The 12,500-nt window shown below is 43.1% G+C and overlaps 1 protein-coding gene across 3 annotated transcripts in view; it reads right to left on the bottom strand.

The window, feature by feature from the left end:
* The window catches only part of LOC128696230 (insulin receptor-like), a 442,718-nt gene that overhangs the window by 287,774 nt on the left and 142,444 nt on the right, over positions 1 to 12,500 (bottom strand). For all 3 annotated transcript variants that reach the window (XM_070092553.1, XM_070092554.1, XM_070092555.1), the window contains exons 4-6: positions 10,988 to 11,116; positions 6,405 to 6,552; positions 848 to 1,062 (exon numbers count right to left, since the gene is read on the bottom strand). In XM_070092553.1, the coding sequence (XP_069948654.1) occupies positions 848 to 1,062; positions 6,405 to 6,552; positions 10,988 to 11,116 (492 nt within the window). The remainder of the gene's footprint in view (positions 1 to 847; positions 1,063 to 6,404; positions 6,553 to 10,987; positions 11,117 to 12,500) is intronic.

The following is a 12,500-nucleotide window of genomic DNA, read 5'->3' as shown; positions in this document are numbered from 1 at the left end:
AGTAGTAGCAGTAATAGTAATAGTAGTAGTAGTAATAGTAGTAGTAGTAGTAGTAGCAGTAGTAGTAATAGTAGTAGTAGTAGAAGTAACAGTAATAGTAGTAGTAGTACACAAATAACCAGCACACAAAAGAGAGAAGCTTACGACGACGTTTCGGTCCGACTTGGACCATTTACAAAGTCACACTGTGACTTTGTAAATGGTCCAAGTCGGACCGAAACGTCGTCGCAAGCTTCTCTCTTTTATGTGCGGGTTATTTGTGTATCGTTTCAGTCACGGTATTGTGCCTTTTTTCGTTATTTAGTAGTAGTAATAGTAGTAGTAGTAGTAGTAGTAGCAGTAGTAGTAATAGTAGTGGTAGTAGTACGATATTGTGACTGTGTGAGTTAACAGTTATCAGAGTTATCGTATTATGACTGTGTGAGTTATCAGTTATCTGAGCTATCGTATTGTGACTGTGTGGGTTATCAGTTATCAGAGCTACGATACAGTGACTATGTGAGATATCAGTTATCTGAGCTACGGTATAGTGACTGAGTTATCAGTTATCAGAGCTACGGTAAAGTGACTGTGTGAGTTATCAGAGCTACGGTAAAGTGACTGTGTGAGTTATCAGTTATCAAAGCTACGGTACTGTGACTGTGTGAGTTATCAGTTATCAGAGCTACGGTAAAGTGACTGTGTGAGTTATCAGTTATCAGAGCTACGGTACTGTGACTGTGTGAGTTATCAGAGCTACGGTAAAGTGACTGTGAGTTATCAGAGCTACGGTAAAGTGACTGTGTGAGTTATCAGTTATCAGAGCTACGGTACTGTGACTTTCATTATATACGAGGGTGATACATACAAGGAGGAGTGTCTTCACTAGAGCTGGTGGTGACATCAGCGTCATCCAGACGACCAATACCAGTAATGTTGGCTAACTGGTAGAGTAACCGGGGACACAAACTGGGGTTGTAGTGGGAGAAGAGTGTCCCTCGGGAGATCCTCAGTGACTGGTTCCTTTGATCCCAGTCCCATAGCTCCTGAAGCTTCTCATTCTCCAGCATGTAGAGAGCGTACCTGTGGATGATCATTAACACGTAGAGAGCGTACCTGTGGATGATCATTAACACGTAGAGAGCGTACCTGTGGATGATCATTAGCATGTGCATTAAAATGGTATAAAATACCGACAGGTTGTTAGGTAAGACACATATGCAACAGTTAGGTATCTTTATTATGAAACGTTTCGCCTACACAGTAGGCTTCTTCAGTCAAGTACAGAAAAGTTGATAGAAGCAGAAGATACTTGAAGACGATGTAATCAGTCCATCACCCTTAAAGTTTTGAGGTGGTCAGTCCCTCAGTCTGGAGAAGAGCATTGTTCCATAGTATGAAACAATATGGAGAAGAAGTGACAGGATGGAGCTTTTATAGCGCCAGGAGGTGAGACGTAGGCCACTAGGAGAGGTAAGAACTCAGATGTTGAAAGGTTAGGTCCCTCTCAAACCCAGCCCCTCTCACTAGTGGAAGTTGTCGAAGTTGATTGCAGGTCTGTACCAAGATACCCTTGTGTTGCAGTGTCTGACAGATTGAACATTAAAATGGTATAAAATACCGACAGGTTGTTAGGTAAGACACATATGCAACAGTTAGGTATCTTTATTATGAAACGTTTCGCCTACACAGTAGGCTTCTTCAGTCAAGTACAGAAAAGTTGATAGAAGCAGAAGATACTTGAAGACGATGTAATCAGTCCATCACCCTTAAAGTTTTGAGGTGGTCAGTCCCTCAGTCTGGAGAAGAGCATTGTTCCATAGTATGAAACAATATGGAGAAGAAGTGACAGGATGGAGCTTTTATAGCGCCAGGAGGTGAGACGTAGGCCACTAGGAGAGGTAAGAACTCAGATGTTGAAAGGTTAGGTCCCTCTCAAACCCAGCCCCTCTCACTAGTGGAAGTTGTCGAAGTTGATTGCAGGTCTGTACCAAGATACCCTTGTGTTGCAGTGTCTGACAGATTGAACATTAAAATGGTATAAAATACCTAACCTTTCAACATCTGAGTTCTTACCTCTCCTAGTGGCCTACGTCTCACCTCCTGGCGCTATAAAAGCTCCATCCTGTCACTTCTTCTCCATATTGTTTCATACTATGGAACAATGCTCTTCTCCAGACTGAGGGACTGACCACCTCAAAACTTTAAGGGTGATGGACTGATTACATCGTCTTCAAGTATCTTCTGCTTCTATCAACTTTTCTGTACTTGACTGAAGAAGCCTACTGTGTAGGCGAAACGTTTCATAATAAAGATACCTAACTGTTGCATATGTGTCTTACCTAACAACCTGTCGGTATTTTATACCATTTTAATGTTCAATCTGTCAGACACTGCAACACAAGGGTATCTTGGTACAGACCTGCAATCAACTTCGACAACTTCCACTAGTGAGAGGGGCTGGGTTTGAGAGGGACCTAACCTTTCAACATCTGAGTTCTTACCTCTCCTAGTGGCCTACGTCTCACCTCCTGGCGCTATAAAAGCTCCATCCTGTCACTTCTTCTCCATATTGTTTCATACTATGGAACAATGCTCTTCTCCAGACTGAGGGACTGACCACCTCAAAACTTTAAGGGTGATGGACTGATTACATCGTCTTCAAGTATCTTCTGCTTCTATCAACTTTTCTGTACTTGACTGAAGAAGCCTACTGTGTAGGCGAAACGTTTCATAATAAAGATACCTAACTGTTGCATATGTGTCTTACCTAACAACCTGTCGGTATTTTATACCATTTTAATGTTCAATCTGTCAGACACTGCAACACAAGGGTATCTTGGTACAGACCTGCAATCAACTTCGACAACTTCCACTAGTGAGAGGGGCTGGGTTTGAGAGGGACCTAACCTTTCAACATCTGAGTTCTTACCTCTCCTAGTGGCCTACGTCTCACCTCATGGCGCTATAAAAGCTCCATCCTGTCACTTCTTCTCCATATTGTTTCATACTATGGAACAATGCTCTTCTCCAGACTGAGGGACTGACCACCTCAAAACTTTAAGGGTGATGGACTGATTACATCGTCTTCAAGTATCTTCTGCTTCTATCAACTTTTCTGTACTTGACTGAAGAAGCCTACTGTGTAGGCGAAACGTTTCATAATAAAGATACCTAACTGTTGCATATGTGTCTTACCTAACAACCTGTCGGTATTTTATACCATTTTAATGTTCAATCTGTCAGACACTGCAACACAAGGGTATCTTGGTACAGACCTGCAATCAACTTCGACAACTTCCACTAGTGAGAGGGGCTGGGTTTGAGAGGGACCTAACCTTTCAACATCTGAGTTCTTACCTCTCCTAGTGGCCTACGTCTCACCTCCTGGCGCTATAAAAGCTCCATCCTGTCACTTCTTCTCCATATTGTTTCATACTATGGAACAATGCTCTTCTCCAGACTGAGGGACTGACCACCTCAAAACTTTAAGGGTGATGGACTGATTACATCGTCTTCAAGTATCTTCTGCTTCTATCAACTTTTCTGTACTTGACTGAAGAAGCCTACTGTGTAGGCGAAACGTTTCATAATAAAGATACCTAACTGTTGCATATGTGTCTTACCTAACATCATTAGCATGTAGAGAGCGTACCTGTGGATGATCATTAACACGTAGAGAGCATACCTGTAGACGATCATTAATTAGCATGTAGAGAGCGTACCTGTGGATGACCATTAGCATGTAGAGAGCGTACCTGTGGATGACCACTGGCATTTAGAGAGCGTACCTGTGGATGATCATTAACACGTAGAGAGCGTACCTGTAGATGACCATTAGCATGTAGAGAGCGTACCTGTGGATGGGCATCGGTGAGGCGGGGAATAGCCTTGTGGACCGATGAGGCAGGGAATGGCCTAGAAGACCGGTGAGGCAGAGAATGGCCTTGTGGACCGGTGAGGCAGGGAATGGCCTTGTAGACCGGTGAGGCAGGGAATTGCCTCGTGTACCGTTGAGGCAGGGGATGGCCTAGAAGACCGGTGAGGCAGGGATTGGCCTTGTAGACCGGTGAGGCAGGGATTGGCCTTGTAGACCGGTGAGGCAGGGAATTGCCTCGTGGACTGGTGAGGCAGAGATTGACCTTGTAGACCGGTGAGGCAGGGAATGGCCTCGTGGACTGGTGAGGTTCACCAGACCATGAGTCCCACTGAGTGGAACATCTTATGACTGGGACCAGCGTCAGCTAGGGCACGGTCATTCGACCAAAAGTTCCACTGAGGTTAGTCATCATATGTGTGAAACCGTAACTTTTCCATGTAGATGTAAGGACACATTTGTGGGAGGAAGGAGAAGGGGATGAGAGGCATGCGAGGCACTACACTGTTAGAAAGATTGTGAGGTACTGTGGCACTGCCACACCTCCGACTAAACCTTGACTGTAAGGGTAATTATTTGTAAGCTATTAGTAAGCTAGAACCTAGTCTAAGATTGTAGTTTAGACAATGAAGTTTAACTTGGAATGTAAGTGTAAGTAACCCGGGTACCAACCTGGTGGTATCTCTATAAGCCTACACTTTAAAAACATAAGCACCAAAGGCCCATGTGTGAGAGTCTGGAAGCATCAGTCACTGGAACACTAAAGGTCAATGTTTGAGGGTTTGGTAGCATCAGTCCCTGGAGTAATAAGAGCCAGTGCTTGAGCGTCTGGAAGCATGTTACTATGGGCCTATGTTTGAGGGTCTGGAAGCATCAGTCACTGGAGTATTAAGTGCCGGTGTGTGAGGGTCCGGAAGCATGTCACTAGAGTACTAAGGGCCAGTGTTTGAGGGTCTGGAAGCACCAATCACTGCAGTACTAAGGGCCAGTGTTTGAGGGTCTGGAAGCATCATTCACTGAAGTACTAAGAGCCAATGTTAGAGGGTCTGGAAGCACCAGTCACTGGAAGTTAGCTGAACGGATCAGTCGTGTAAGTCGTGTGAGAAAGAGAAATGCCCAATAATCTCGGCATTAATTCTTGACCCTAAGTTGTGTGTTACTGGTGGGGGTAACGGTGACTCGCTAAGTTGTGTGTTACTGGTGGGGGTAACGGTGACTCGCTAAGTTGTGTGTTACTGGTGGGGGTAACGGTGACTCGCTAAGTTGTGTGTTACTGGTGGGGGTAACGGTGACTCGCTAAGTTGTGTGTTACTGGTGGGGGTAACGGTGACTCGCTAAGTTGTGTGTTACTGGTGGGGGTAACGATGACTCGCTAAGTTCTGTGTTACTGGTGGGGGTAACGGTGACTCGCTAAGTTGTGTGTTACTGGTGGGGGTAACGATGACTCGCTAAGTTGTGTGTTACTGGTGGGGGTAACGGTGACTCGCTAAGTTGTGTGTTACTGGTGGGGGTAACGGTGACTCGCTAAGTTGTGTGTTACTGGTGGGGGTAACGATGACTCGCTAAGTTGTGTGTTACTGGTGGGGGTAACGGTGACTCGCTAAGTTGTGTGTTACTGGTGGGGGTAACGGTGACTCGCTAAGTTGTGTGTTACTGGTGGGGGTAACGGTGACTCGCTAAGTTGTGTGTTACTGGTGGGGGTAACGGTGACTCGCTAAGTTGTGTGTTACTGGTGGGGGTAACGGTGACTCGCTAAGTTGTGTGTTACTGGTGGGGTAACGGTGACTCGCTAAGTTGTGTGTTACTGGTGGGGGTAACGGTGACTCGCTAAGTTGTGTGTTACTGGTGGGGGTAACGGTGACTCGCTAAGTTGTGTGTTACTGGTGGGGTAACGGTGACTCGCTAAGTTGTGTGTTACTGGTGGGGGTAACGGTGACTCGCTAAGTTGTGTGTTACTGGTGGGGGTAACGGTGACTCGCTAAGTTGTGTGTTACTGGTGGGGGTAACGATGATTCGCTAAGTTCTGTGTTACTGGTGGGGGTAACGGTGACTCGCTAAGTTGTGTGTTACTGGTGGGGGTAACGATGACTCGCTAAGTTGTGTGTTACTGGTGGGGGTAACGGTGACTCGCTAAGTTGTGTGTTACTGGTGGGGGTAACGGTGACTCGCTAAGTTGTGTGTTACTGGTGGGGGTAACGGTGACTCGCTAAGTTGTGTGTTACTGGTGGGGGTAACGGTGACTCGCTAAACAATCTCGGGTGGGATGGATACCTGGTAGACTTCGAGACCAGGAATAACTCCATCCGGCTTTACAATTGATCCCGACTTAACTCGTCACTGTAGATGTTATGTAACGTGGGATTGACTGACGAGATGATTAATTAGTGTGAGTCAGGTAGAGCTCTCTTTTAACATCATAAGACTGAGACCAGCATCAACCAGGAGAAGGCCTTAGTCATACGACCAAAAGTATCACTGAGGATTTCCCCGATGAAAATCCGAGCATGACAGCCACCGAAGAACAGAAGTACAACTATTGAGTACTTACTTGTTATGCACCAGCTCCTGGCCCCCAATGACTTGAAGATTACTGAGGAAGTTGAGGGAGAAGAGAGTATTGGAGCCGTAGACGCGAATATAACCCGTCACCTCGACTAGTTGTTGGAGATTCTCCTCCAGTTGCTGCGTCAGGTTCCCTGGAGACAGAGACACTACCAGCGCTCATCACACTCATAACATATCAACAAAAGAATCCCGAAACATGTAAATACAACTTGTGGATATGCAGTTTCTTTGTATGAGAATATACAGGACAAGAGACACTAGTAACATTTATAGGCGTTGAAAATTCGGGTGAGGTTTAAGAAGCACGTAAGTTCCTCCGTCTTTTAATAAGAAGTTCATTTCTCCACTATAATCTACCTTGTCCATCATTACTATCACATTTACTTTGTCTGTTTCGTAAGGTGAAGTCCAGCATCTTTCCTTAATTCTTGGTATAACTTAACAAATTTTTGAGGACAATTGTGTTGTAGAGGTGTGAACAAACTCACACCTCTACAACATAATTGTCATAACATCTCACAAACATCACATTAAACATCACAATTGCCATAAACATCTCATAAACACGTTAGATGACAGAAATATGATGTAGTGGACTGATGAAGTCACTTGTTGGCGAAATACAGTGGACCCCCGCATAACGATCACCTCCGAATGCGACCAATTATGTAAGTGTATTTATGTAAGTGCGTTTGTACGTGTATGTTTGGGGGTCTGAAATGGACTAATCTACTTCACAATATTCCTTATGGGAACAAATTCGGTCAGTACTGGCACCTGAACATACTTCTGGAGTGAAAAAATATCGTTAACCGGGGGTCCACTGTATTACCACGATAAAGATTCCCAAGATGTTGCAAAGGCGTCATATTCTTTAACCTGACAAAAGTGTTGCTACTTGTGCACCAACTTGATACTACACATCCAGCTGTGCTCGTGCGTGTTTATGAATACAAACTCATCTGAGGGTGAAATGTCTTCCTCTGTAAACAACGTCCTAGCAACCCCTCCACGTCAATATATAACTAAAAATACAAACTAGGACATTGTAAAGGTGGGTTATTTTATGAATGAAAAGAAGCTGGGTGTCATAGCTCTAAGTGAAACTAAGTGGGTAAGAGATTTTCAGTGGGAGGTGTAACTTGGATTTTGTCAGGTGTATCTGAGACAATCATAACTGAGGAAGGAATTGCTAACAATTTAATTATAGAAAGAACTGGAGGAATATAAGTGTATAAATTCAAAAAAAAAATATGAATTAAAACAAGAAAGAGACGTGAAAAGTGAGAAATAGCAACTATTTATGTAAATGAGAAAGAAAGGAGTTTTACAAGGTTAGGTTTAAGGTTACTAACTTTATTTATAAGCTAAGAACTGTTACTTACATCAGATCATTTGAAAGCATTTTCATTGTTACGAAATATACAATTAGGAAACAGGATGAAGTTGGAGCCGTCTGTGGGCCAGTGATTTCATTTGATCAACTGACTTTATGAAATCTTAAGCCCACAAATGGCTTCAACTTCATCCTGTTTCCCTATTTGTGTGTCCCATAACAATAACAATGCTGTCAACTGAGCTAATGTAGGTAACAGCTCTTAGCTTGTAAATAAAATTAGAAACCTTAACCTAAGCTTGTAAAACTGACTAAATATATATGTATATATATATATATATATATATATATATATATATATATATATATATATATATATATATATATATATATATATATATATATATATATATTTTTATTTTTTATTTTATTATCACACTGGCCGATTCCCACCAAGGCAGGGTGGCCCGAAAAAGAAAAACTTTCACCATCATTCACTCCGTCACTGTCTTGCCAGAAGGGTGCTTTACACTACAGTTTTTAAACTGCAACATTAACACCCCTCCTTCAGAGTGCAGGCACTGTACTTCCCATCTCCAGGACTCAAGTCCGGCCTGCCGGTTTCCCTGAATCCCTTCATAAATGTTACTTTGCTCACACTCCAACAGCACGTCAAGTATTAAAAACCATTTGTTTCCATTCACTCCTATCAAACACGCTCACGCATGCCTGCTGGAAGTCCAAGCCCCTCGCACACAAAACCTCCTTTACCCCCTCCCTCCAACCTTTCCTAGGCCGACCCCTACCCCGCCTTCCTTCCACTACAGACTGATACACTCTTGAAGTCATTCTGTTTCGCTCCATTCTCTCTACATGTCCGAATCACCTCAACAACCCTTCCTCAGCCCTCTGGACAACAGTTTTGGTAATCCCGCACCTCCTCCTAACTTCCAAACTACGAATTCTTTGCATTATATTCACACCACACATTGCCCTCAGACATGACATCTCCACTGCCTCCAGCCTTCCCCTCGCTGCAACATTCATCACCCATGCTTCACACCCATATAAGAGCGTTGGTAAAACTATACTCTCATACATTCCCCTCTTTGCCTCCAAGGACAAAGTTCTTTGTCTCCACAGACTCCTAAGTGCACCACTCACCCTTTTCCCCTCATCACTTCTATGATTCACCTCATCCTTCATAGACCCATCCGCTGACACGTCCACTCCCAAATATCTGAATACATTCACCTCCTCCATACTCTCTCCCTCCAATCTGATATCCAATCTTTCATCACCTAATATTTTTGTTATCCTCATAACCTTACTCTTTCCTGTATTCACTTTTAATTTTCTTCTTTTGCACACCCTACCAAATTCATCCACCAATCTCTGCAACTTCTCTTCAGAATCTCCCAAGAGCACAGTGTCATCAGCAAAGAGCAACTGTGGCAACTCCCACTTTATGTGTGATTCTTTATCTTTTAACTCCACGCCTCTTGTCAAGACCCTCGCATTTACTTCTCTTACAACCTCATCTATAAATATATTAAACAACCACGGTGACATCACACATCCTTGTCTAAGGCCTACGTTTACTGGGAAATAATTTCCCTCTTTCCTACATACTCTAACTTGAGCCTCACTATCCTCGTAAAAACTCTTCACTGCTTTCAGTAACCTACCTCCTACACCATACACCTGCAACATCTGCCACATTGCCCCCCTATCCACCCTGTCATACGCCTTTTCCAAATCCATAAATGCCACAAAGACCTCTTTAGCCTTATCTAAATACTGTTCACTTATATGTTTCACTGTAAACACCTGGTCCACACACCCCCTACCTTTCCTAAAGCCTCCTTGTTCATCTGCTATCCTATTCTCCGTCTTACTTTTAATTCTTTCAATAATAACTCTACCATACACTTTACCAGGTATACTCAACAGACTTATCCCCCTATAATTTTTGCACTCTCTTTTATCCCCTTTGCCTTTATACAAAGGAACTATGCATGCTCTCTGCCAATCCCTAGGTACCTTACCCTCTTCCATACATTTATTAAATAATTGCACCAACCACTCCAAAACTATATCCCCACCTGCTTTTAACATTTCTATCTTTATCCCATCAATCCCGGCTGCCTTACCCCCTTTCATTTTACCTACTGCCTCACGAACTTCCCCCACACTCACAACTGGCTCTTCCTCACTCCTACAAGATGTTATTCCTCCTTGCCCTATACACGAAATCACAGCTTCCCTATCTTCATCAACATTTAACAATTCCTCAAAATATTCCCTCCATCTTCCCAATACCTCTAACTCTCCATTTAATAACTCTCCTCTCCTATTTTTAACTGACAAATCCATTTGTTCTCTAGGCTTCCTTAACTTGTTAATCTCACTCCAAAACTTTTTCTTATTTTCAACAAAATTTGTTGATAACATCTCACCCACTCTCTCATTTGCTCTCTTTTTACATTGCTTCACCACTCTCTTAACCTCTCTCTTTTTCTCCATATACTCTTCCCTCCTTGCATCACTTCTACTTTGTAAAAACTTCTCATATGCTAACTTTTTCTCCCTTACTACTATATATATATATATATATATATATATATATATATATATATATATATATATATATATATATATATATATATAGATATATATATATATATATATATATATATATATATATATATATGTATATTTATATATAATGCAATTATCGCAAACCAAGTGATGCAATATGCAAAATAACCAAGTGAGGACTAGAATGATAGCTCTAGGTCCCTCGTGTTCAATCAACACATCCGCAGCTTGCAAAGTTGCAGATAAGAGGAGGATGTGCAAGCAAGTATGTTCCCAGAGGAAATCTTCACTCCAGCGAGACCTGTCCAGACCCAAGCACGTTAATGTGACTGGGTCTGGAGAGGTCTGGATCAGTCCTTGACCACTATTATGTTGACTTAAAAGTTGATAATGGTTCAGGGATGACACGCCTGTGGCAGGAGACACCTGTGGCAGGAGACACCTGTGGCAGGAGACACCTGTGGCAGGAGACACCTGTGGCAGGAGACACCTGTGGCAGGAGACACCTGTGGCAGGAGACACCTGTGGCAGGAAGCACCTGTGGCAGGAGACACCTGTGGCAAGAGACACCTGTGGCATGAGACACCTGTATTGTTTACTAACAGAACACCAGCACTGTCAGTACTTACATCCTCCAGCCAGGGTAATGTTGAGGCTTCCGTCTATGCGCTGACAATCCCGTAGTGACCTGCCGGGGTCGCTGCTGGTGATGGTGGCTCCTCTACAGGTCTTGCTGTAGTTACCTGTCCCCATCACACCTCCAACACCAAACACAAACGTATGTGTTAAATATTTTATCATGTTAAGATTATATACTAGTAAACATTCTTGGCCAAGTTAATGTTGCAAATGTATGAACATTCGTGACCAAGATAACATTATAAATGTATGAACATTCGTGACCAAGTTAACATTGTAAATGTATGAACATTCGTGACCAAGTTAACATTGTAAATGTGTGAACATTCGTGACCAAGTTAACATTGTAAATGTATGAACATCAACCAAATCTTTCAGTGGGCTGCAGAAAACAATATGAAGTTTAACGACGAGAAATTTCAATTACTCAGATATGGTAAACATGAGGAAATTAAATCGTCATCAGAGTACAAAACAAATTCTGGCCACAAAATAGAGCGAAACACCAACGTCAAAGACCTGGGAGTGATCATGTCGGAGGATCTCACCTCATTGTATCAATTGCATCTGCTAGAAAAATGACAGGATGGATAATGAGAACCTTCAAAACTAGGGAGGCCAAGCCCATGATGACACTCTTCAGGTCGCTTGTTCTATCTAGGCTGGAATATTGCTGCACACTAACAGCACCTTTCAAGGCAGGTGAAATTGCTGACCTAGAAAATGTACAGAGAACCTTCACGGAGCGCATAACGGAGATAAAACACCTCAATTACTGGGAGCGCTTGAGGTTCCTAAACCTGTATTCCCTGGAACGCAGGAGGGAGAGATACATGATTATATACACCTGGAAAATCCTAGAGGGACTAGTACCGAACTTGCACACGAAAATCACTCACTACGAAAGCAAAAGACTTGGCAGACGATGCAACATCCCCCCAATGAAAAGCAGGGGTGTCACTAGCACGTTAAGAGACCATACAATAAGTGTCAGGGGCCCGAGACTGTTCAACTGCCTCCTAGCATACATAAGGGGGATTACCAACAGACCCCTGGCAGTCTTCAAGCTGGCACTGGACAAGCACCTAAAGTCGGTTCCTGACCAGCCGGGCTGTGGCTCGTACATTGGTTTGCGTGCAGCCAACAGTAACAGCCTGGTTGATCAGGCTCTAATCCACCAGGAGGCCTGGTCACAGACCGTGCCGCGGGGGCGTTGACCTCCGGAACTCTCTCCAGGTAAACTCCAGGTATAAACATTCGAGACCAAGATAACATTGTAAATGTATGAACATTCATGACCAAGTTAACATTGTAAATGTATGAACATTCGTGACCACGTTAACATTGTAAATGTATGAACATTCGTGACCAAGTTAACATTGTAAATGTATGAGCATTCGTGACCAAGTTAACATTGTAAATTTGTGAACATTCGTGACCAAGTTAACATTGTAAATATGTGAACATTCGTGACCAAGTTAACATTGTAAATGCATGAGCATT

Source organism: Cherax quadricarinatus, chromosome 39 (genome assembly GCF_038502225.1).
Source record: "Cherax quadricarinatus isolate ZL_2023a chromosome 39, ASM3850222v1, whole genome shotgun sequence".
In the NCBI taxonomy this organism is placed as follows: Eukaryota; Metazoa; Arthropoda; class Malacostraca; order Decapoda; family Parastacidae; genus Cherax; species Cherax quadricarinatus.
Note: the sequence above shows the minus strand (reverse complement) of the source record. Positions and strands in the feature narration are given on the sequence as shown.